The sequence below is a fragment of the Python bivittatus genome, unplaced genomic scaffold (assembly GCF_059951505.1).
Source record: "Python bivittatus isolate LINGU-HERP-01145 unplaced genomic scaffold, Pbiv_v1 ctg000980_np1212, whole genome shotgun sequence".
NCBI classification, from domain to species: domain Eukaryota; kingdom Metazoa; phylum Chordata; class Lepidosauria; order Squamata; family Pythonidae; genus Python; species Python bivittatus.
Genome location: NW_028277125.1, coordinates 19,167,190 through 19,194,363, shown reverse-complemented (window position 1 = coordinate 19,194,363; position 27,174 = coordinate 19,167,190). Strand labels below are relative to the sequence as shown.

General features: G+C 38.2%; 1 protein-coding gene across 1 annotated transcript in view; it reads left to right on the top strand.

The window, feature by feature from the left end:
* OTOL1 (otolin 1) overlaps positions 1-25,893 on the top strand; it is a 76,978-nt gene extending 51,085 nt beyond the window's left edge. The window contains exons 2-5 of the mRNA XM_088131831.1: positions 21,199-21,568; positions 22,776-22,865; positions 23,447-23,518; positions 24,632-25,893. Of these exons, the coding sequence (XP_087987957.1) occupies positions 21,208-21,568; positions 22,776-22,865; positions 23,447-23,518; positions 24,632-25,530 (1,422 nt within the window). The 5' untranslated portion in view covers positions 21,199-21,207 and the 3' untranslated portion in view covers positions 25,531-25,893. The remainder of the gene's footprint in view (positions 1-21,198; positions 21,569-22,775; positions 22,866-23,446; positions 23,519-24,631) is intronic.
* The last annotated feature ends 1,281 nt before the right edge of the window (positions 25,894-27,174 follow it).

Below are 27,174 nucleotides of genomic sequence, written 5' to 3'. Positions count from 1 at the left end.
CTAACTCATAAGTTAATGGAGCAGAGGAAGGGTGTGAAGTGACCCTCCCAATGTGCCTTCTCTCCCCACAACCAGGTTATTTGCCAGAAGAGTATAGCAAGCACTCAAGAAATATGCCTGTATGGAGCAGTGCTGCACTTGGGCAACTTGAAAGCTGGCTGAAGGCTCCCAGACACCACTTGACTTAGCTAACTCTGCCCCCACCATGTGCTCAAGAGGGTGATTGGGGTCTGATTTTCTTGCCAGGAGGTGGTGCTTGGTGGGCAGGGAAATGAAGTTAGGATGTTCACCAATCACTGCCCTTAAATAATCCTTCATTAAGGCTGCAAGGACAGCACCATCTCACACTGAGACAGATTAGAGCTCAGTTATAAGGTAGCACATATTATCCTGGCATACTTTTCTGTAGCAATGGAGGCGAATATGTGTAGCTCAGGGTTGAACTGTGGAGCCCTTGGGGTTCTCTGAGCTTGGTTCTTTTCTTGCAAACATTTCATTACCCGGCTAGGTAACATCTTCAGTGCTAAAATGGGATGAGGTTTGCTCTCTATTTATCTGCTGTGGCCTGCTTTGCCAGTGCTGGTGGGGGTGGGATTCTGTTTTGCTCTTCTGGTAGTTCATTGATTAGCGTATGTTGACTGCTTGATTGTGTGCCTGGCGGTGACCTTTGCTTATCTGGGTGATGATTGCTGGAGATGATTGCTGGTGATTGAATGCTGGTGAGGCGATCTTCTGGTCTTACCAGAAGAGCAAAACAGAACCCCACCCCCACCAGCACTGGCAAAGCAGGCCACAGCAGATAAATAGAGAGCAAATCTCATCCCATTTTAGCACTGAAGATGTTACCTAGCCGGGTATTGAAATGTTTGCAAGAAAAGAACCAAGCTCAGAGAACCCCAAGGACTCCATACTTTTCTGTCACCCTAAGCCAGTGTTTCTCAACCTTGGCAACTTTAAGATGCATGGGCTTCAACTCCCAGAATTCCCTAGCCAGCATGTCCACACATCTTAAACTTGCCAAGGTTGAGAAACACTACCCTAAGCATTGGAAAAGTAGGCATTAATGCAGCCATCTGGCTGTACCCTTGGTTGAGAGTGGGTAGTAGGGTGGGGCAAGAATCGTGTGCCCACTACTTAAACTGGGAAAATCAAGCAGGGCAGGTTTTACACAAGGATGGAAAAATGTGAAACTGACTAAAAGGATTAAATTTGATTTTCTGATCAGGTTAATTATATGCCTTCAGATGACAGCAGATGTTGAATGAGGGTTTGCTTGTGCTCAGGAGCTGGGAGGCATGGTGAAGGAAAAGCACAGTCTCAGAATGGCAGAAACGGCTCCATTACTGGTTTCTAATAAATTGCAAAAATGCCAATTCAGCCCTCAAGACAAGTCAATGTCAGAATGATAGGCAAATCTGGAGCTGACTCAGGAGCACTGAAGGACTCTATATGAGTAAATACATGTCTCCTGATGAAAGAAAATCAATAAAGTATATTTCTAATTCTATTCTTATTTGGAAGCTTTCCAAGAATAATTGAAGAAAAATAATGAAAATTCCTTAGCCTGAATAGTGGTTCTAGCAAAGCTGCTTAAGTAGGTGACCTTTAAAGTTGCATACAGCCGAAAACACAAATTCAGAGAACTAGGGCAGCAAAAATTAGAATAAAATAAAGATGACATCAAAATAGTTGGTTAATATCTGGATTAAGCAGCATGCAGTGTTTAGTTTTTAATTGTTTTCCATCCCATAGTGTGAAAGCAGATTGCCAATCCCTGCCTCTCAATTTAATTGAAACTAATATATTTGTAAAAAGATTGTTGCTATTATAAAATGAAAATGAAAGGACCACACACCTCTCCCTAAGCTCTGCTGAAGAAATATGGGATAAAAATATATAAGCATGAATTGTAGCAGCCTATGCCAACGTATGTTAAACTTTAGAATTTTCCCAAAATTATGCTATTTCAGGGTCTGGTTGAGTATATGGGTTTACATATTTGAAAGCTGTCCACCCAGGAAAACAAAACTCTTTAAATCTAAATAATGGGCAAAATAATAGTCCCACTTTGTCTTTTCTCTGTAGATTGTCCACTTATGTATCATGCCAAATGTGGACAAAAGACAATGCATATCTGCATAAAATTGCACAGCTAATTTATAGCTATAGATGCAAATTTATATCCTGTACTTCAGATAAAATAGTGGCTTCATAGAACAATATTAATTAAAAATACATTTAATCAAATATAATAGTTACAAGCATAAAATATCAATAATTGTATACCTACATTTTTGCATTTATATTTTGTATTTGAAGGAAGATTGTTTTAACAGTAATTAGCATTTAAAATGGGAGGGCTATTTTAGATTTCCTGGCTGAATAATAATGGAGGTAGATGATTTCTTTTTCCTGTATAATTTTGCCTTTGGGGATCCACTAGTCTTAAATTCAGGATCACAAGAAGAGTCCTACTGGATCGATCCAAACTAGTCCAGCATTTTGTATCATCATGTGGCTAGCCAGGGGCATTTTAGTGAGCTCACAAAACTGAACAGGGGCGTGGGGGTGTATAAAAATCCTATTTCACTACTGCTTTTTTTTTTTTTTTTTGTTCCTCTAAGTCAGTATTGATATCTGGCAACTAGCTGGACTAGTCCCTGCAATTTTCTTGGCAAGATTACAGAAGTGGTTTGCCCTTGCCTTGTTCCTCCTAGGGCTGAGAGAGAGTGATTCGCCCAGAGTCACCCAGCTGGTTCCCAAGGCAGGGCCAGAACTCTCAGTTTCCCAGTTTTTAGCCTAATACCTTAACCGCTACACCAAACTGGCTCTCTACCTTCTAGCAATGGGTATTTAAGGCATATTGCCTGTGATTTGGGAGGAAGTACTGCCCTTAGGAATTGTAGTCACCCTGATACCTTGATTCCCTCATGAATTTGTCCAGTCCTCCTTAAAATTGTCTAAGTCAGTGGCTATTTCCACATTTGATAGCAATAAATTCCACTTGACATATTTTCACTGGCTGTTTTTGTTATATTTTTCAGCTTTAAAAATGCATTATGTATGTTATATGACACAACATGATATAGAGTGAATGTCTGCATGAATAAATACGTAAAGCTGAGATGTACCCAATTCCTATGAGTTACCTACTTGCATTGTGCCTTTCTTATGCTGTACATGTAGAAATGTGCACATCTCTTTTAAAGGAAATAGGAAATGCCTGGATTCATCAACTGTAGTATTTAAGGGGAAGGAATAAACAAATGCTACTATACTAAATGCAAGCTGGACAACTGGTCTGGTTTATCTTGTGAGACATGCAGTGGTGGACAAATAATTTATTAAGATTTGGTGGCCTGGTTAAGGTGATGTAATTCAGATTAGGTCTCAGCAGATGGTAGCACCTGGCTGATCTTGTGTGGACTCTGAAGTTAAGCAGAGACAAGCCTAGTTAGTACTTGTATGACAAGCCACCAGGCAATCCAAGGTATAAGTAAAAATATCCCAGAATAAGATAATGGAAAATCGCTACTGTACTTGCCAAGAAAACTTTGAGGATGTGCTCATGAAGTAACCACAAACTGAGTTCAATTTGAAGGAAATTTTACTTTGTAAAAATTAGGATGGCAGAAGCCCATATTCATGTTGTCACTCATTCTTGGAAACTCCTTAGTCATTTCTTTCTCATCCAACTTATGTTAAAGTGTTGTCATGGGGATGAACTTGGTGGAAGAAAGGTGCTGTAGATCACATCGGGCTTTTGAGGAAAAGTAGCATATAAATCTAGCAATAAATCTAACAATTTTTAAAAAGAAATACATCACTATTTTGTAATAACAGTTGTTTAATTGAAATCCACTTATCTCCCAAGTAACTGGCTAAAAGAAACCTATCAAATAACTTTCTGACCTGTGGAGGGCACTGAATTTACATTTACTCCAATATCAGTGTTACACTGTTGACTTTCTGAAAAAGTCACCAATCCCAGTTCTTCTCTGTCTACCACATTATCTCATTGGCTATGATTAAAGTAATAAAAGAAATTAAATAGACCACTACCTATTGGAGATTAAGGTTGGCTTCTGCAATGTGCTCGGCAGGGTGAGGACTCTTGATAAGAAGAACATTCTTAAGGTAGGAGATAATAAGCATTTCTTTTCTTTGAATAATGTTATTTCAAGAAATATTTGGGCTTCTGATGTTGCTGTCAGTAGAATCTGATTCATGAAAGCAATTATATATAAAATGTCTGGATGATTGCAATAAGATGGTCTACTTTTTCTGGAAAAACTCAAGATGGAGGTTGTTAGAATGAAGTTAAAAAACAAGCAAACAGACTCTAAAATCCTGCTAATTTTCTGTTGAAGACAAATTCAACAGCAGAGTTATCCAATCCATTTTAATATTCCTATTAAACCAGAGCTAAAAAGAAGATACTGAAGCTAAACAATTATATATGGGGTAATATAATACAATTAGGCACTTTTGCAGAATGTGTTTATGAAGTATAGATGCTTAGAATATTTTACTTAGAATATTTTGGGCCATTTTTCTCCCTAAACACTTCAAGTGCAATGCAAGAAAGATATTATGGTGTTTTATACAGAATGTATAAAGGCACTGAGGAATATTAATACAAAATAAAAAAAGAGAAATAGGATGACCCTAGATATCAATGAGCTAGGAAGATAGGAAGCTGGTTATATCGACTCCAGATATCTAGCTCACTGTTCCTTGCATTAATTTGCAGTAGCTAGATATAAAACAAGAGACCTTCCTAGCCCTACCTGGAGATGCAGAGGAGACAAGGTGATGGCACTAAGGAAAGAAGGCAAAGGGAATAAACAGAAAGCAAGAATAATTTTGTTCAATCTGAATAGGGCACGTTCTTTACAATTATATACCATTAATCTGAGTGGCTCTTCAGTATGAAAGCCAAGACTGAACTTCAGAACTTCCTTGCAGATATATAGATTCAGTCACACTTTTCTTTAATATTCTGCTTACTTGGTTTTAAATGAAAATTTCGTTAGAATCCCATATGGCTTTGAAATGCGCAAATTGCTATTTTTAGATGATAAATCAATCATTTCCATTTGTTATGGACTTCTCATTTTGGTAAGAGATGTGCATGCTGACTAGATGTAGATGCTCATCTGGACGGATATATTGGTATAAATATCCATATCTAAGGCTATGATGTGGTCCCATTCATATCAGAAAGTTTGGATGGTGGACTACCATTCCAGTACCTCTGCCTGAAAAGAGCTCACATACTGGGATACATAGGCCAGTATTTTGCCTCAGAATAATGTAGCTTCACATTTACAGAGTTTGGATGGAAGCATTAGGGATGTCCGTTTATTACAGACCACAAAATGCTGGAAGTCCAGGTAGAGTCTGTAATTCAAGAGTGAAGTTTTTAAGTAAGAGAATGGTGGCTTGAGGGTAATAGAGAAATTGTTCCAGTGTTGACACTTCAAGTCCCAGAATTCTAAATGGCCAGTTTTTTGACAGAGATTGTGGGAGTTGTTGCCCAATACATCAGGAAGGTGTCTTCTTTAGGATTGGTACCTCTGAATTCAGGATTAGAACAGTATATAAAATAATCTATTTCACAAAGGAAACAAATGGCACAGGTAGTTGATCTTCACTGGAAGAGCTGTTTTCAGTGAACAGCTAAAGGTATCCTATACAGAGGAAGGTATTCCATACCTAATTAGCCTGCTGGTTATCTAACTAAAAGTTTCAACTTTGACCGGCAGTGGCTTTCTAAGCAAGTTCCTGTTTGGCAATGTGAGAAGGAAGCCTTACTACTGAAAGCCTATGGATATGTGGGAGCTGTGGGAATTACATCAATACTCTCATTCAGCTAATAGTATAGATGTCTGCGTGATTAAGAACAAGTTGTGTTCTTAATCATGCACACATATTGATCTTATATGAAGGGGAAAATCATGAATAACCATCATGTAACAAGTTGTAAAATCAAGTACTGATGCAGTAAAATGACAACCAACAAAACACAGCACAATAAGGATGCAGAGATGCTCTCTCTGTGTGTGTGTGTGTATAATAGTTTCATTGTATTGTTTTCATTGTACATTTATGTTCATTTTGGTGTTTGGATTTTTAGGGGAGGTGTGTACATTAAGATTACACTAAAGTTAGCTATGATGGCAAAAAGTTTAGGAACCCTGATCTAGAGCTAATCCAGCAGATGGATTAGTCCCTGATGGGCAATTTCAGACATAAATACCATTGCACTGCGACTGTGAAGGATAACTGAGAATAGGTTTGCAGAAGGTGCAGATATTTTAAATTGTGAATGTTATCTGAATTACCTGGAAAAGATATTGGTGATGCTTTCTTTCTGTACCATCTCTTCCGCTCACTGCCATAGCAAAAAAATGGCTTTAGTTGGGACAGCTTTCTGGGAACTAGGCTCACACTCATGCTAGTCCAATTTAAAAGCTAATAGAGTAGGGCAAAAACATAGCTAAGCAAGCAGGCAAATAACAGGGATCATACATGTGTTTCAAAGGAACAGAATGAATTAATACTACGTGATCAGTATATACTGCATTAAGGAAGTGAAACACTGTTAGCCCTTGAGTCAACATACACTGAGATGTTTATATTTTCCAACTATATTAAAGAACTATGTTTTGCTGTAGTTGATTATATAATAATCAACTTGATTATATAATAATGAAGTATAATCAATAATCAAGTATAATAATCAACTTGATTATATAATAATCAACTTGGGGTGCAATGGAATATGAGCAAAGTAAGGTAGCTATTTCAGATTGCAGACTTTGGAGGTAGTCACTAAAAGAAACAAAGATCTTTGGGGTGTAACCTTCCATAATCATCTCCAAAAATGATTCCTGCAGAATTGTTTATGTTTAACACTATCACTTAAAGCATTTAATCATATTTTATAAAGAAAATATTAAAATTAACATAAGTGCAGAGATATTTACGTTCTTACGCCTAGGAAGAAAAGTGTGCATTGGCACTTCTGGATTATTTCTGACTCTGCAGATACTTGATAGGTTTCTCAACAGTGCTTCTGTGATGTCTCCATGAATGAAGCAACTATGTTGGCGCTTTAAGCTTCTCCCTTCCCACTGTTAATCCTATGTTGCCACCCTTACTGCTCTGTTCTGTTTACCAGAAGGTAGACTTTGATAGACACAAGTCTTTCCAAAGATTCCTTCTGAGTGTTTAAGTTGGCGTTCTGCTTCAGTAAAGCTCGCAGGCCATTACCTTCCTAATTGTTTGAGTTATGGAACTCTTACAATGCAACAGATTGTCTACAGTTGTTTGGAGTAGGATATACCAGAGCAGTCTTGAAAAGGAGACTGACCACATCACCTTTCACATCTTGTCTGAACCCATTGTTAGCATATTAGAAACAACCTCTTTCTTGTTTGTCTCTTGGCTGACCTTAAAGTTGAGGTTGGTGTCTTATTATCAGTTTATTGGCACAGAGATCTCTCACCATATTGGAGACAAAGTACTCTGTGAAGTGAACTAGCCATACCTCTATCCATCTGTGATGATAGAGAATTACATTTTGGCAATGGTTAAAATAATATTTTGGAAAATAAAATGTACAGTTCAGCTCTTAGCTTTCTGTGTCACATAGACAAAAGTAATCAGTGCTATGGTCAACCGTGTAAAGAAATTATCAAGATTTTCTTTTCATATTTTTTGTTTTTAACCTTTGCTGTTATTTTTACATCCAAGCTAACCAAAATTCACTATTCCCTGTCACTTCATATTTACATGTGGTTGCAGTCATTCATGGTGGCAGGAAGGTCTAACCACAAATAGGTTACAGAATTGTTTTGGTCATTCATTTGACCATCAATCTCCCAGCAACTGAGATTATTTCATAAAGCTATCTCAGAATTAAACACATTCAAAATATGAGGCCTGGTGTTGAATGTACTTCTCCTTGGCACCTCTACCCTGTTATGCCAATCTATGTGGCTAGTTGGTCCAATATGTTTTGTTTCCTGAGGTATTGCAACATTGTCCCACTTCTCCCATCAAAATATACTTTTATATCTAAAATAGACTTCACACTCTTGCTAATGGTAGGGCTGACCTTGCTTTTTTGTTCAGCATAAGATGGCTATCATGGCATATATGTGGGTTGGATCCCTGAGTATCCACTAATATATTCATAAATTTGCGTGTGTGCACACAAATGTATTTCCTGTGATTCCAAACCCCATTCAGCTGACCGGCTGCTATTCAGACATCTCTTTCTTCTCACTCTCATTTTCACACATGGCCTTTAGTCTTATTTACTTTATTTATTTTTTTGCTTTGCTTCTGAACTCAAATACATTAAACATACATACAAAGACACTTCTCCAAAGATAACAGTACTAGAACAGAACAGAATTCGTCATATGCTATTTATGCAAACCATATAGCATTGGATCCAAACATAGTCATGCTACAATTGTGCTGCAGTAAAGGCTCCTTGTTGCATGCAATCATACTCTGTCCATAGTCAACTGGTCATTCATTAACGTTATTGTGCAGTTTTACAAATGTGAAGAGATGGTCACTGTTACTTGGATACTGAGTTTTATTGTATGAACAAATCACCCAAACGGAACTCTTCTTTCTTCGCCTCCTTCTCCTAATAAAGTGATTTAAAGTCTAAATTCAACTCATTAATTATTCCATGTGGTGGAACAGAAATTATTTCCAAGTGATTAATGAAATGAACGTACACAAGACCTGACCAATTTGTGAATCACTGTGCTCTAACTTGTTTGTTTGATAGTTTGCATTTTAGTTTTTTAAACAAACAATCAGGTCAAAATAAATAAAATATCTTGCCAGCAACACAAGTCACACAGTCATTTGTAAAACTTGTAAGTTCTATTACGTACTTGATCCTTTAAAAATTGGCATGTAAACATATATGGCTGTTGGAGTATGTTTGGGTTTGTGAGCCATAAATTGGGGAAGCCTGACTAATAAATAGATAAAAGTTTGGCCAGAATATATTTTATTAATTCTGTTCCAGTGAAGAATTTATTATGATTGGCTGTATTCACACAACACACTTAACTCAAGTAAAGGTCTCTAGGCTGTAGTGGGTTGTGGAAACTCAACCCATTGTTCTAGTTTATGGATTACTATGTAGTCTGTCCTAAGAAAGTGCATTAATATACCAACCAAGTTAAGAGTATGTGAATGTAGCCATAGTTTACATTCTTTCTCATTCAAAATTTAACTCCATAAACTAGGACCATTCCTTACCCCTTGTTTTGAATTGTAATATAATTAGCATAGAAAATATACTCTGTCTGTAGTGCCCATAGAAGCCCTATACTTATACTGCTGTACTGTATGTGTGATGGTATCATCCATGCTTTTAATGACCCTGTTCAATTGGTGTGAAGACATCACATCCACATATGACAGTATAGTTATAAAGGCCCTTTCTTCCTGGCAAGGAGCATGGCTCAGGTGTGTGACAGTATCCAGTCCCATACAGCTCAACCTTAAATTTTCAATGGCTTTGCATGGACATTTTGACCCCATTTGGAGCATATAGCTAGGCTGCTCATGGCAAGTTATGAATGCATTTGGAACACATTTAGAGGGAAATTTAAAACAAACCATAAATTTCTTCTCTAGATTGTTCCAGCTGGAAGAATACATTGCATTTCATTTGGATGAAGAGCCCCCAGGCACAGGTGCAGCTAAGTCATTTGCCAAGCTTGCCAGTTTATCCAAGTGTGTCTTCCTAAAATTTTAAGTTGTAGGTGATCTTGAAAGAAATATTTCCCAATGATATGTTACCCTATAAATGGGCTACTTATTGGTTGTGTGAATCCACTTTTTGATACTTTGGTTTAGTTGACCATGGGGAGACAGCCTCTGTAAAAACACATGAAACAATATGCTAGTTTCTTGTTTTGGTCTCACAACACCCATCTTGTAATAAGCAAATCTATATGAAATCTTATGAGCATGGAGAATAAGTTACAGCCCAAAGAAATGTCTTCCTATTGCATTGAATAACAAGTGTCTAAATTTGCTTCCCATTAAAACCTTTTAATGTGTGTAATTGAGCTTGACTTGATAGTCATTATGGAATCATCTGATAGTTATTCAGCTTTGTAGTGCTCTGAATGGGCTACTTTGAATTTTCTTTGGCTCTCAGAATGTTCTTGTTCACTCAAGCTTATATAGCAGAAGAACAAGCTCCTACTCATCCACAAAGTTTTAAAAGTTGTTATTAGTAATATTACACCAGTAGTACAACATTTTCATCCAAGTAGATACTGGTTGGATCTTTCATTTTGACCTTCCAAAGGAGAAATATTTCTACTATACTTCTGAGAAAGAACCATCAGACAGATTATTATATCAGCAGACTTGCACCTTTTCCAGGATGCATACGGACTGGTTTCCTTGCAAACCTGTGGATTTCTCCATCCATTTTTAATTCAAAGCAAAGATGTGGAAATGCTGTTTGATGACACAGGAGAATATTATTTTGATAAAGGGAGTCCACCTCCATTTCTATGACTACATTGTTGTAGGAATTCTTGTCACCAAAGGATCCATTTTGGGGGATAGTGAATATTATTGCATCTACCTCCCAAATATAAAATCATTACGATGGGATTTGAAGACCTCCAGTCCCGCAAAAGCTGGCTAGCTTGTCATATATTTCAGATGACAAGGCAGGCATATGCCCTTCCCCAAACAGGCCCTATGAATCCTAATTTTCCTTGGCTGATTGCAGCATGTGAGCTGGTTGGGATATCACCCAGAGGAAGGGCTTCCTAATGTTATATTCATCCCTTATTCTACACTAAATGTGTTGCAAGATATACTGTATAACAATAACAGTTATTTATTAAAACAAATTCTGGCTATATGTGCTCTTATCCTCTCCACTGTCATGCTCCATCTTGGGAGCATGGGTGCAAATGACTTCAGGATTTCATATAATATTAGCAGTGGACACAGATTAATGATCAGAGTGATCACATGGCAGGAAAGGCATGGTAAGCAACTGAAAAGTCACAACAAATAGACATACATTCTTCCAGTGTTGGAGCCCTTATATAAAAAGCTGAAAAATAATACTCTAATGTTTGTGGTTTCCTGAGGTGCAATGTCCTAAAATAATCTTTACAATTTTAGAATGTCCTTCTTAAACTGATTGTGAATTATGATAATTGTAGTCCAACATATCTAGATGGCATCAGGTCAGAGGAGGCTGTTTTAGCAATATCCTAGGAATCACCAGAAGAACTAAGAGTTCCTTCCATATCCCTGCTAGTCACTTTGTGAATGCTTTAACCCTGTCCTTCCTTCCTTCCTTCCTTCCTTCCTTCCTTCCTTCCTTCCTTCCTTCCTTCCTTCCTTCCTTCCTTCCTTCCTTCCTTCCTTCCTTCCTTCCTCCCTCCCTCCCTCCCTCCCTCCCTCCCTCCCTCTTCTTGTCTCTGTGCTATCCTTTAGTGCAAGAACATATAAATATATATGGGTCTTGTTACATAAAAGCACAACTAGTCTCCTCTGTGGAATGGACAACTCACTGAAAGTTAGGACAGGATCTTGCATTATGAACCTACCTTGGGCTTGTGCTGTACTAGTGTGATACAGTCTATTAACGTCTACCAGCAAACCAATTTTCTCTTCTGGTCATTTTGCACTTATTCTCAGCCTGATTATGCTTCCTCACAATAGTGGTTTTCTGTGCAGTTAGGAAGCTTGTGAAATGGGGGTTCTGATTACATGGAGAGTCCAAGCATATCCTGGTGTATGAACATCACCACTTCACTGAACAGGTAAAGACCAGAGGGCAGCATTGGTGACTCCTGATTGATATAGGAGGAATACAGGACTACAAAACTTCAGAAGTAATCTCAGTTTTATTAATTTCACCATTTGCTGTGTTGGTTCCATATTTTCTTTCCATATAATTAACACTTTTCCACTGCTACCTGTTCAGTAGTGAAGATAAGCTTGTCTTTGGATTATGTGTAAAAAGGCTGTCAAAGCCTGGATTTGTTGCTCTGTATGTGTGAAACAGCTGTTAAGTTTTTGATTCTTTGCTTTGAGGAAAACATGGTCAGTTGACCAAATGCTGAAGTAACAGGTGAACTGAGGGTGGCACCTAGACTTGACTCTTTTGACAAAATTCTTATGGGAGGGAAAATGGAAAGGTTAAAAATAATGCTGAAAATGAAGTCAACATATTTGGTAGTTAATAACTCTGCTATTAATTACTTTATGGAAGAGTAATTCCATAAAAGCATGAAAAAGAAAGAGATGGGTAACCAAGTGTGGTCTGAACATATTGTTTTAACTGTTCCCAGCTACCTACTTAGGCATGGACCAGGTTTATTAGAGACAAGTGAAGCATGTACAGAAGGAAGAGGGTAGGTAAAGTTTTAATTAGCTGGAAATGGCTTGGCATGCATCATCAGTGTAATTTAAGTCCCTATTGAATTTTAGTCTAAATAGGAAACTCGATACAGGGCATCTGTATGCTAGCTGGTTATTTCATCAAAAGAAGTAAAAAGTAAAGAATTGAAAAGAACATAAAGTAACAGCAAAAACAAATGAAAAAATGAAAAAAGAAATGTAGGAATTACACCCATGTAATCCATGATTTTTATTGGAAATACAGTTTCAGAAGCATTAACTCTCTGCATCTTTAATCTCCATTGGAGTCCATTGGAGTTGGGCATCTATAACAAATTTGAATAAATAAATAAACTGATTGACTATAACAGACATCAAGGATAGAGATAGCTGCCAATCCCTCATTGTAGCTCTCAATGCCTTGGCTCTGTTTTGTCCTACATGGAGGCTGACACTGAGGCCTGTTTCCTGTAGGAAGGGCCAAATATTTTCTCCTTCTAATTTCCTCTGCCATGAGAGTAGAAAGCTCAGAGGTCAAGACTTTCTAGTGGAGCCTGTAACTTCCTTACTTTTTTTACTTGTCCTTTTGGACCTTAAGCACTTAGCTCTTAATGGTCTTGATTCTATGCACCAATATGTTTGACTAAGTACAGACTTCAATGGAGGAAGGGGAGGATTCTGAACAGGATTAGACCTCCAAATTTCTTTTCAAACTTTTACGGCAATGCAAACAATTTAATTATTAATTTATAGGCTGTTACCTCTAAAGCCCTACATGACATAGAACCTGGTTGCTTGAGGGACCACCTCTCTCCCAAGTAATCATCTGCCTGTGTAATGAATTTAAGCCATATATATAATATAAATCTATATAATCATATAGCCATAGAACAGCCATGTTTATCCTATTCATGAACTTTACTAGGAAACTCACGTTGCTGGCATGAAGGAATGTTGGAATGTACGCTAGATACCTTGTACGAATGAGTTCTCAACACTGATAAGGCTGGAATGCTGGTGGGTGTAAGGAATAAAGTGACACATCATAAATTTATAAGAAAACGGGACGAGAGGTACCATTGTAAAAGCTACCCAGCTGTACCAAACACGAACTGTTCCTGGCATGTACCGTACCTGGATGAGAATGGATGGAGATGACTTAGATGAATTCTAAGTAAACAGGTTGGGTATAAAAGGAAGTATGGAAACTATACCCACCTGGAAGTGTGAGACGACTCTTGTTGGAGCAGGGGACGCCCTGAGTCTGATTCCCAGCCCACTCTAGCACAGCCTGATCAACTGTGTTGAGAGTGAATGTAAGTATTCTGTGTGAATGTGTAGCCTTGTTGGGCAAGAATACTTACAGCAACTTGGGTAGCCTTGTTGGGCAATTGATTATTGATTCACTGTTGTTAGCCTAGTCGGGCACTTACATTTATTGCTAGCCTTGGTGAGCATATATTTTACTGTAATACATATTACAGGAAACTAAAGAAATTGTATGTATTAATCAACTTTGATTAAACACTGATTAAACACTTGCTTTGTTTTCTGTCCAAATAACACAAGAATAAAAGAACTAATTTTTAACTTCAATTTGGAGTGGATTCAATCAATCATTTTTGTAACATAATTGGCATAGTCGGCAGGATTCTTGGTTTGCATTTGGACGGAATACAATGGCAAGCGGATTTTTTTTTTTTAAGAAAAAAAAAAGAATTATTAGGAATAGCAAAAGGAGAAAAAAGTCCATTAGGAAAAATAAAGTCTACAGTATGTAAGTATGTATACCCTATTGTCAGTAAAGAAGAGAATGGGGACAAAGTTTAGCCAGTGACTGTGGTCTTTCTAGATTATGTTATGAAAGTGGCTCTGGAGGCTGTTGAGGATACTAAAAACTTTATGATGATGGTGCAGGAGGAGGTTAATAGGAGAAGTGAGGAATTAGAGGAAAAAAGTGTACAATATAGACAAGCTTTAGAACAAGTGCTTGAAAAAACTGAAATAGCTAGAGGAATGAAACAAACTATGAAAGAACAAACTAGACAATTACAGGAAATGAAGACAAAAATACAAAACGTAACACAGCTGACAAGTAAGATTTCAGCTGTTAAAAATAAACAGGGAAGGGTTTCATGTATGAATGCACATGACCCATATGAAGGGTTTGACACATCTTGGTGTGATGAACCCGAATATTATAATAACCTTTGTTGTAGTCCTTTTGGGTCTCACGTATCTGCTGTAAAAAAGGTTTCAATCAGTGCAGATACCGGTAGGGGATTTAAACATCAAGTTTCTTATGAGCCACTTTCCGCAAGAGAATTAAGAGATTTAAAAGGAAGATTAGGACCTATAAAAGAACCAATTGTATGGGCCACTAATGTGGCTCTCGAAATGGACAAAGAAAATTTAATAATTTCGGAAGTCCAAAGGCTTTTTAGGATGTATGCTGAGACAGCAGATTTTAGCCAAAAATTAGATGATGAGCCTTGTTTCATAGTTTTGAGGAATTTCATTGAGGGTTAGGGTTAGAGCTTTTACAAGAAATTAGGGAATTGAAATCAACTCTTCAGGGACCTTCTGATTAGGGATGCCTGGCGGGTATAGGGCCCCTTAGTTATTTCAAGCCGCTGGGAAAAGTTACAGGGGTCCCAGATGATAATAGATCTTTTTATTTTATACAAGATGATTCTTTTAGGGAGCATCGTGCCCTTCTGGATCCTGGTGCTACTGATTGTATAGTTAAATTCTGGCCACCAGGGGCCAGACGGGTGGGGCACATGACTGTAACAGGTTACTGGGGAAAGCCCAGACTTATTCCGATTTTATCTTTTCACTTGATTGTTCAAGGGGACAGAATTTTGATTAGAGGGTTGTGGGATAAAGAGAGCAATGAAAACCTTATTTTAGGAATGTCTTTCTTTAATAAAGGGTTTTGGTTTACCCCAAAAGGGTATCTTTTTCGATCAGTTCCCTTGACTGGAAAAATCCACTCTGTTAAAGGAAAAATGGATGGGGAATATTCCACCTTGGAATGTTGGAAGAACCAGGTCCCTGAAATTCAACAAAGTAACAAATATGAGGCAGGAAGACATGTTTCTGCAATGGTAGAAATAATGGGTCCTGTAGTACCCCCTCAGAGGCAGTATGCTTTAAATCCTGCTTCCGTTCAAGGTCTTAAACCAGTTGTAGAGGGACTTCTAAGAGAAGGTATTATAGAAGAAACAAGAAGCCCTTTTAATAGTCCTATATGGCCAGTTTTGAAATCAGATGGTAAAACATACCGGATGGTAGTTGATTTTAGAAGAATTAATAAGGTAACTCCCCTTATGGCTCCTATTGTTGCTAGCATTACAGATTTAAAGACTCAGATTGTACCTACTTCTAAATATTTCAGCGTGATTGATTTAGCTAATTGTTTCTTTGCTTTACCCTTGACTGAAGAAAGCAAGCTGCGTTTTGCTTTCACCTATGGGGAAAAACAATACACCTTCTGTCGTGTTCCCCAAGGTTTTCATAATTCCCCTGCAATAGCACACAAATATGTGAGAGAAGTGTTGCAAATGTTGCCAGAAACTGACCATGCTTATGTCTATTTTTATGTGGATGATATTTTAGTCCAAGGGGAAGATGAAAAGGAAGTACGGGACCATACTTTACGTGTTTTACGTTTGATTTGTGACACAGGTTTTAAAGTAAACCTTGAAAAAGCCCAGTTAGTAAGACCTCGAGTGCGATTTTTAGGATTGACAATTGACCAGGGTCCTTGTGAAATAGATGAACAAAGAGCACAGGCCCTTTGTTCCATGCCTACACCTACTGATGACCTTTTTGGGTCAAAGATAGGTGGACTAATAGTCTGGGTAGACCATTGAAACAATCTGAAGAGTGGCAGCGAATTTATAGCTTAATACTTAACATACAGGTTACAGTTTATTGGACTAAGGCACATCAAAAATCAGGGACTTCACGGGCAGTTGATTTAAATAGAGCTGTAGATGCTTTAGTACATTCTGCCTCCTCTGCTGTTGTTAGTATGATGAAATCTGATATAGAAGACCTTGTTTTTGACTTACATGCCATAGGACATGAAGGTGTAGAGAAAATTCTCCATAGAGGAAAACGATGGGGATTAACAAACCAACATCACCCACTTATTTCTCATGTTGTTAATAATTGTCCAATTTGTCTATTTGAAAAACGGGATTATTCACAGCCACAAATTCCCATTTTACCCCAAAGGCAATTTGAACCACAGGTGGTGTTATACATTGATTATATTGACAAACTTCCAGTAACGCAGAGAGGGAATAAATATTTGTTAGTAGTAATCGATGGATTTAGTGGATGGCCGGAGGCTTTCCCTACCAAGAACAACGGAGCATTAATTACAGCTAAGAAATTATATTAAGAGATGTTTTGCAGGTTCGGTACCCCAAGGGTCTTACCCATAGGATCCCAGGTAAAGTACAAAAGCTTGGGAAAGAAAAAACACACCTTGGCACCATGATATAAAGGACCTTTTGTAATATTGAATTGTATCCCACCTGTAAGCTATCTTTTAAGTAACCAAAAATGGGTGCATCGTAGTCAAATTAAACCCATTTCTGATGATGCGCATGCGTAATTTTCTCCTTTTTCCTAGAAATGAAGTCTTTCCTACTACAGTTCATAACAAAAACAAAATTATGGATATATCCTAAATATATTGTTTCTTCAAAGAATATAAATGGGTGGTGATCCTGTATTACAATCTTTTATAACAATCCCACTGAGAGTCCTGGGAAATCCCAGAAGAGGAACAAAGGTGTTGTGATTACATGCGAGAAAAATAGGAAAGGACTATTGCAAGTGAAACCTATAACTGAACTTGAAGTAACGCCTTCTATTGAAAATATAGATTTGTCAACAATAAGAATCAGATAGAAATGTACAATTTCTGCAACTGCTTGTGCGGTTGTTGTTGTTGCCAATCTTGTTATTATTGTTACTCATTCTGTGATTGTAATATACCTTGTGCCTATCATGATCCTATGTGTAATTATATATTATATGTGTCGAATTATGTGTGATATGCAACAAATAATAGCACTACTTATGTACTTATAGTTTACACATGATTATTATTGTTTGTATTTTACTCTTCTAGTACCTTTTGTTTTTTTGTTTTGTTTTCTGTTTTCTGTATTTTATAAATCAAGAAGACAAACTCAAACTACCCAGGCTACTTTTGCTTCTGTCTGGATTATTTACTACATTCCAGGATATATTTCTTGGCAGTCTCAGTCTCCTATAGACCCTTATGGACGATGGGGATATACGGAAAAGACAAAGATCGAGATATGTGATCTCCTCGGGAATAAATCTGAAGATCTTTTTATCACTCCTTGGAGAGATGTTTGTAGTCAAATTTGGAGGGCTGCTCAGTGTACCAATTATAGTGGGTCCTTCCATAAACAATTTAGTAATATGACAAGACTAAATCCACATTGTCCCTTCATTGGATTTTTTAAGGAAGTATATCATAAACATTATGGTACTATTGCTCCTCCAGGTTATATTTGGGTATGTGGTAAAGGAGGTTTTAAACTTTTACCAGGAAGTTGGAACTCTTGCTCAATATGTGACCCCTGTTTCTGTGCATAAAATTTTACATTCTAAATATATATATTCTTCATTAAGATATAAACGATCTTGGGCTTGGGCTGATGTTGGTGATTTTCTAGCTCGTACAATCTTTCCAGGTTATCAAACTTTGCAACAGATTAATACAGATCATTTTGTTCATAACCTTTCTATGCTTTTGGAAGCAGGTTTGAATACCACTGGAAAAGCAATTATTGACCTTCAAGAAGAAATTGACTCATTGGCATGAATTGTTACTGATAATCGAATTGTCCTTGATAGTATGTTGGCTGAACAAGGTGGAGTCTGCATAGTATTGAATCATTCATGCTGTATGTATGTTAACAATTCTGGATTAATTGAGGAGGACGTTGATAAAATTTATCGTGTTGCTGGTCTTACAGCTGAGGCCAGACAGTTGTGGGAGAAGATACACAACTTGTTTAAAACTGTTTGGGACACACTTACTAGTTGGATGCCTTTTGGATGGCTAAGGCGCTTATTCATTGTAATTGTTTTCATTGTATTTTTTATTCTGATTACTTGTTGTTGTATTCAATGCTTTCCACTTTGTATCAATGCTTGTTCTTCATTTAAATTGACTCGAGCAGAAAAGTAACAATATAAAGTAGTGAGCTATTACTCTCTTCAGTTCGCAATAGCTCAAGAGAGGGAATATGTAATGAATTTAAGCCATATATATATATATATATATATATATATATATATATATAAATCTATATAATCATATAGCCATAGAACAGCCATGTTTATCCTATTCATGAACTTTACTAGGAAACTCACGTTGCTGGCATGAAGGAATGTTGGAATGTACGCTAGATACCTTGTATGAATGAGTTCTCAACACTGATAAGGCTGGAATGCTGGTGGGTGTAAGGAATAAAGTGACACATCATAAATTTATAAGAAAACGGGATGAGAGGTACCATTGTAAAAGCTACCCAGCTGTACCAAACACGAACTGTTCCTGGCATGTACTGTACCTGGATAAGAATGGATGGAGATGACTTAGATGAATTCTAAGTAAACAGGTTGGGTATAAAAGGAAGTATGGAAACTATACCCACCTGGAAGTGCGAGACGACTCTTGTTGGAGCAGGGGACGCCCTGAGTCTGATTCCCAGCCCACTCTAGCACAGCCTGATCAACTGTGTTGAGAGTGAATGTAAGTATTCTGTGTGAATGTGTAGCCTTGTTGGGCAAGAATACTTACAGCAACTTGGGTAGCCTTGTTGGGCAATTGATTATTGATTCACTGTTGTTAGCCTAGTCGGGCACTTACATTTATTGCTAGCCTTGGTGGGCATATATTTTACTGTAATACATATTACAGGAAACTAAAGAAATTGTATGTATTAATCAACTTTGATTAAACACTGATTAAACACTTGCTTTGTTTTCTATCCAAATAACACAAGAATAAAAGAACTAATTTTTAACTTCAATTTGGAGTGGATTCAATCAATCATTTTTGTAACACCTGGCTGATTCAATCCTGCAGGGTTGGCATGCTCTGGGGTCCTTCGATTAAACAATATCATCTATTAGGATCTGGAAGTGTACCAGTGCCTGCCCTCTGGAATGAGGTTCCCCCCAAGATCTGGATGACCCGCTCTCTGCTATTGTGTAGAAGAGCCATGAAGACTTGGCTTTTCACCCTGGCCTTCTGTGAGAGAGAATGAGACCCCTCTTTCCCCTGTTATGCTTCCCATCTTTTATATTTTATCTTTATTTTTTATTGATTTTATTGTAATTTCTTTGTTTGATTGTTGTGAGTTGCCCAGAGTCATTGGGAAACAGGCAGCATACAAGTTTAATAAATTATTACAGTGGTACCTCGGGTTACGAATTTAATCCGTTCCGTGACTCTGGTCGTAACCCGATTTGTTCGCAACCCAAAGCAAATTTTTCCATAAGGTTCAATGTAATTACCGTTAATCCGTTCCGGTGTCCGGGGACCATGCATCAAGGGTGGAAAAACGGCCGCGGACCACGCGGCAGGGTGGAAAAATGGCCGCGGACTGCGCGGCAGGGCAGAAAAAAGGCCGCGGACCACGTGGCACGGGTGGAAAAATGGCCGCGGACCACGTGGCATGGCGGAAAATGGCCGCAGATCCGGTTCGTACCCCGAGGCGGAGTTCGCAAACCGAGGTAAATTTTTGCGGCCGGAGCTGGTCGCAACCCGAAAAGTTCGTAAGCAGAGGCGTTCGTAACCCGAGGTACCACTGTATTAGTAGTAATGTCCAAAATGATTTTTGTTCAGATGTAGGTACCTTATAAGGAAAAGACCATAAACATAGCTAATAAACTTAGCTAATAAATAACCACATTTCAGAAAATTTATCCTTCATTACAGGAGTTAGCCATTTGGTTAATTTTTCAGCCAAAGAAATTCTCTCCACTTTTCAAATATCACTGGTTCAATGAAAGAAGCATTTTAATTGTGGTAAACTGTTTGCAAAAAGGGAAGTGATGCCGCACCAGATATTTTGTTTTTTTAAGGGTGTATCTTTTAGTTGTACACCTTTGATGAAAGGAGATGGTAATGATATGAAGCAACATCTGACTAATCAGGAAGCATCATTCCAAATGGTGGAATATTAGGTTTTAAATAGTTGCTCAAAAAGGCTCCTAGAAGACCACAATTAGTCAGAGACAGCTGTTAAGAATAGCCATTAATTCCTTCATCAGATTAGTCATAGATCCCTATATGTAACCCAGCCTCTTTGGCATCCCATGTTACAATTAAATCTGAAGAGAAGGCCTCTGCAGGAAACTCTTCCTGTGAGGCTCATGTGATGGAGCAATGTGAAACAAACCCCAAACAATATCCTCTGTCTTATATCAGTGAATTACCAAGTGAAATTCTAATGACATTCCAAAGCAAGAGAAAGAGAGACAGAGAAAAAAAAATGGGGGGGGGGAATCAGATGAGAGATTTTACCATTAGCTCAATTTTGCTCAATGGCTGAAACAAATGTCGAGCCTTGTATTGCAATGACAAGAATCACCCTTATTTTTCTTTCCTTTGATAGCTTGTAGCACAACTTAAGAAGAAAAAATTATATGATGTATAAATATTCAAGTGATGATATACTGTGGCATTAACTGTTCCTACAGCTGCAAAAAATGTGGTGTCTCCGTTGGTCCTGCATCTTCACATTAATGACCGTTGCTGATCTGACCATTGAGGGAAAAAGCACCCGATTTCCAAAGTTTACTAAAATAAAAGCTATTGAGATGGAAACTACCAAGAGCCCAGATGCTTCTGATGCACCCCCCGCAGAAGACAGCCTCCTCACTGAAATACCTGAAAAGAATGATGCCATGACAGAATTGTCTACACCACACTATGCCTTCAGAACAGCCACCACACTCTTCCCATTCGAAAACTTTACTCTGGACTCTTCTGACTTCTTTTTTAACTGCTGTGATTGTTGTGCTGTAACTCCAGGGGAGAAAGGGGAACCGGGAGCAACAGGATTGCCAGGTAGAGAAAAGCAACTGTTAAAATCAAATCCAATCTAATTTTTATTACAGTCATAGACCACATAAAAAGCTACTGTTAATCTGTGCAATTTCTCACTATCAAATGTAATGACGCTTAATAATTTAGATATTCTAAATGGGACAGGAGAAACAGACTGTCTGCAGCTACTAGCCTTAATGGCTTATCCTAAAAGCATGTTGCCTTAAATATCAGCTGATAGGGAGCAATGGTAGAAGTGGATGCTCACTTCCCATTCATTTATGAACTTTCTGAATGCATCCTGATTGATTACAATGTGAGTTAGAATGCTGGATTAGATGGGCCATTGGCCTGGTATAGAAATGGGCTGTATTCAGATCAGGCAAAGGTGTTTCAGATCCAGCATAGCAGCTTCACTTCTTGGCTGCCTCTTAAAGGGGGTATGCCTTTTCCCGAGCTTGCCCAGAAGTCATGCAGGCTCAGGAAAAGACTAGTTTGGGTCAAAGAGGAGTTATAGAAGCAGGGGCAAGATGCAGTCCCCTGCCCTGTTATCACCTCCTTAATGCCTCCTTAACTCAAACATCTATTTTCGTGAGTCCACAGAATCATGAAAGCTGCTACCATGGAAGCCCAAGAAAAAGACTTTGCTGCTTTGGCAGCTGTGAAAGATATAACCAGGTTATCTATGCTGGATCAGAAGCATCTTTGTTTGCATTGGACTGGAAAAGTGCCCACCATCAAGACTCTTCTTATGATTCTTATCCAGGGAAATCTAAACCAATAAAATATGAAATGCCCTAATAGTGTTTACCAAGCATCTATTAGCAAGGTATAAAACTGTCCCTTTTTTTCTCTTCAGCAGCAAGTGGAAGTATGAATCAGTTTTAGGATTCTGTGTAGGTTGGGGAGGGGAGGGAGGAAGCAGTATAACAGCAAATAAGGTAGGTGGCTATCAAAAGAAGACTGACTTTGCTCCTTGTTAATTTGAGCAGTTTTATTTACTTTTCATGGTGAAAAGCCTATCAGTGGCTCTGAAAATTTGTTGCTGATTTTCAACAACAGTAACAAATAATAATTACTGCCAAAGATAGCCTTCCTGTTCAATTGTACCAAAACATCCAAAGACTTGGGGAAAAAAATCTAAAAAATTGTATTACAGACATTGTCTTTAATCCTGTGACATGTGAATCCTTTCAAATAATGTATTTTCCATTATTTTTTTAAATAGGACTTAAAGGAGAAATAGGAGAAAAAGGTCTTCCGGGTCTACCAGGAACTCCTGGGCTGCCAGGCCCAAAAGGATTCAAAGGCAACAAAGGTAAGAACAATATTAATTTTTTAAAAATCAAGTCAGCCACAGACTTGATTGATGTAGCAATACTTTCTGAATGTAAAAAGGGTTTTTTCCATGTATTTAGTGAACATATGGAAGGGATAAGGAAAGTAGAGCTAGAACATGAGATGATGAGCCCTAATTAGAATTAGTCTCCCAATAGATTAGGGTGAAAACATTCCTAGGTGAAGATAAAATTTTTTGAATTCTGATCTCTGTCCCCTTCTCCCATTTCTTGATCATCCTTAAAGAGTGGGAAGATAAAATAAACTTATATTTCCAAAACATCCTATCCCTGCAAAAGAAGGAGATATCAGCCAGCTGAAAAGACCCCCTAGGTGGGGAGAATTACAAAATACTTGAGGAGGAGAAGGAGGAGGAGGAGGAGGACGCTGTGGTGGTGGCAACAGCAGCAGCATTGGCATGGAGAGGGCCCATTTAAAACACCTCAACTTTTGCTTCAGGTTCCACTTTGAGAAATTGTTAGAAAAGTTCCCGACGCTGAGATGGTGAATGTGCATTAACAGTTAACAGAATTTGTTTTATATATTGGAACAATGTCATAGGAGATAAAGGAGAACATGGTGATCAAGGAGCAAATGGAATCCCGGGATATCCAGGCAAACCAGGAGAACCAGGTATGTTGCATAAAAACTTAGAAGAAGCAGGGAAGTCTTCATGTCTGTGAAGCATGAACTCCTCTTCCTGTTTCTCCGTGGCCCTTGGTGGACGCCATCACAAAAGGAAAGATTAATGCTATATAATCTATACTATAGGATTGTGGATTGAGAGGTGTATGGATACAGGAGGCTTGATGACAGGGGAAACAGGCCCCCAAAAGAACTAAGGTATGTGGCACATATAAAAAAGAAATGGGGTGAACCTGTGCACTTCAGATATGCTGACTGAAACCTGCAGCATGCTCAGCCAGCAAAGCTAAGATGGCTGGGAGCAGTGGAAGCTCTGGTTTGGTTCATCTGCAGGATATTAGGCTGGGGAAAGTTGGATTAGACATTTGTGCTGGAGAAGTAAACATTACACTTCAGTCAACAGTCTTTCTTGAGAACAGATTATCATGGCCATTTCCCCATAAAGTGACTTATAACATCTTCTAGTGTCCCTCAGACATTGTTGAGGTAGCATATCCTCATCAGAGTTATTTCAGCATAATGATGGTTGGATGAGACCCACTGGTGAGGATCCTAGTTTCATTACCTTTGGGGTACTTTAATGAAGTACCATTATCATGAGATTATCAGTGAACATCACCTTTATTATTATCAACAAATTGGATGGATGGTGTTTTTCTCATGGAGATGGGATATGTATGAAATGCTTTAAAAAGGCATTTTCTGTATTCTGGTGTTTGTCTTCCATATGCATTTTAAAATTGCATAGGATTAAGTATAGTTCATGCAGTTTTTAAGACACTGAGCTTCTTCTCATAGTGGAAGACCTCCTGGCTCCAACACAAACCTCTTGCAATCAGTAATTTTTTCACAGGTATGCTTCCATGCCTCATGCCTTTATCTACATAATATTACCTAATATTATTCTTCTATGCTGTTTGTTGTCTTTGAAAGGGAAGGACTCTAGAAACCAGGTCATTACGGTGACCAGAAGGAGCAAATGCTATTTCTACAAGAATAAAGGAGCTGGCAATTTAGAGCTAATGCATGAACTGGAGCATGTTGTTTCTTGATGTTTACTTTTTCTTTTTAACCCTTCACTTCTGTCTTTAATATTTTTAGGTGAAATTGGATTTAAAGGAGACAAAGGAAACCATGGTCTGCCTGGAGTCAAAGGACAAAAGGGCTCCAAGGGGGAAAATTGTGAGAATGGCACCAAAGGAGAGAAGGGAGACAGTGGGGATCTGGGGTTACCAGGTGTTGATGGGGGAAATGGAGAAAAAGGAGAAAAAGGGGACATTGGTGAAAAGGGCTATTGTGGGGATCCAGGGGAAAAAGGAGAAAGAGGAGAGAAGGGTGATGTTGGGCCAAAAGGAGAAAAGGGCATTAAAGGAGACATAGGAGTGGATGGTGGGCATGGGGAAGATGGGCAAAAGGGGGAAAAGGGGGAACCTGGTGTTAGGGGTGACAAAGGAGACCAAGGTCCGGTTGGAATGATGGGGCCAACAGGGATTAAAGGAATTCCTGGTTTCAAAGGAATCAGGGGGGCTCCAGGAAAGAAAGGTTCAAGAGGTCCAAAAGGTCCAAAGGGTGAGACTTCAACCACCCCCAGATCAGCATTTAGTGTTGGCCTATCCAAGCCTTTCCCACCCCCAAACTTGCCTATTAAGTTTGACAAGATACTGTACAATGACCAGGAAGATTATAATCCATTGACAGGGAAATTTAATTGCAGCATTGCTGGGGCTTATGTCTTCTCCTATCATATGACAATACGAGGGCGTCCTGCCCGCATCAGTATTGTCTGTCAGAACAAGAAGATGATCAGAAGTCGGGAGACACTCTATGGCCAAGAGATAGATCAGGCTTCCTTCCTTACCATTCTGAAGTTAAATGCAGGGGATCAAGTGTGGCTGGAAGTCACAAGAGATTGGAATGGGGTTTATGTTAGTGCTGAAGATGACAGCATATTTTCTGGCTTCCTCTTATATCCAGATGAAATATTTGACACCCTGCTATAAGAATAGCATATAGATATGAATGAAGTGCCAAGAAAGATCTCCCTTCTCTCTTGTTTATTGTAAAGAACCATATTTTACTACCCAGCTTATAGTCCATAGATGTATATTTCAAATCAAGACATTCAATAATGGAAGTGACTTAAAGCATGTGGCATTCAATCTGAAATAATTTGCATTGCCTTGTGGGAAACTGTTATAGAAATGCAGTTTGGCAATGGACAGGATAACATCTCTAGAAAGATTCCATGCTTCATGTCTATGGTCATTAGCTAATTAAAATTACACCATGATACAAATATAGTTTTGATTCATGCAGATATGATCAAGTCTTATTGTTCGTTTTGTAATCTTGACCATTATGGATCTGGCACTGATATTTTAAAATAATAATAATAATAATAATAATAATAATAATAATAATACCATTTTACCCAGAAGCATTAGTCACATCAGTAAAATTAAGGAAGTTTGTCTGTCAACCCAAGATCAAATGGTAGCATATGGAATGAAAGTTTGCTATAGAAATTGAATTAGTTTATTAAAAGAAATATATCTACTTATCAAACTCTTTTTGCATTTAAGTAAATTGTATCCCTGTGGGGTATTATATAATAAAGCAAAATGACTGTTTATGCTCTTTCTTGTATAGACATAGATGTGAATTGAACCAACTGGGAAACAGTGATTTGAAGTACAAATGTGTGGATCAGTTGTCTGTATAGATTTGGGAGGCATGAATTACATTTTTTAAAATATAAAATACATTATAATAAATGTTAGCAATGCTTTATGTACACCTGTTATGTATAATTTTGTCAAATTATTTTACTTCCTGATTCATGTGGAAACTTTGAAGTTGAACTAAAAAACTAACATTTTTTTAGCATTCTGATTTTTCTTAATTTTATAACTTTTTGTGAAATCTCAATGTTTTTAATAAATATTGCTGCCCTATGTGGCTCTATACCGTGTCCCAAAGATGGGACATGGAGCATACTCACCCAGTCAGACCGCGTGGGACAAGCACAGGTGGAGATAGGCAGTCCCATATATAACCCAGCCCTATGCCATGAACGGCTTTTTATGTGGTGACCAGCAGCTTGAATTGGATTTGGAAGCTCATTGGGCATCAGAGCAGTTCTCAAAGTAGAAGTGTTACATTAACATACTGAGGCATACACATAATTACCCATGTGGCTGCATTCTGGAACAGCTATAGCTTCCAAATGGGTTTCAAGGGTAGCTCCACGTACAGCATACTGTAGTAATCCAATCGAAAGCATGAAAGATAGTAAGTAGGGTCCCTTATCTAAGAATGGGCACAATAGCCTCATAAGATGGAGCTGTGTACAGGTCTTCCTAGCTACAGCTGCCACAAGCTCCTTGAGCAGAAGCTGAGAGTCGAGGGCCCCCAGATTGTGTACCAGTTGTGTCTGGGGATGTGTAACCTCATTCTGTGATGGAATGGAATTATGAAGGCCAGACTCAGGGAGAAAAACATTTGATGTCAGGCCTAGCCCAAGGAACTCCAAGAGACCATGTAAATTCAGTCCAGTAATGTTTATTAGCTACAACCTCTAGCAAGAATCTTTCCAGACTGAAACCCCAGCTCCCAAGTAATGCCAGCCACAACATTGTGAATTC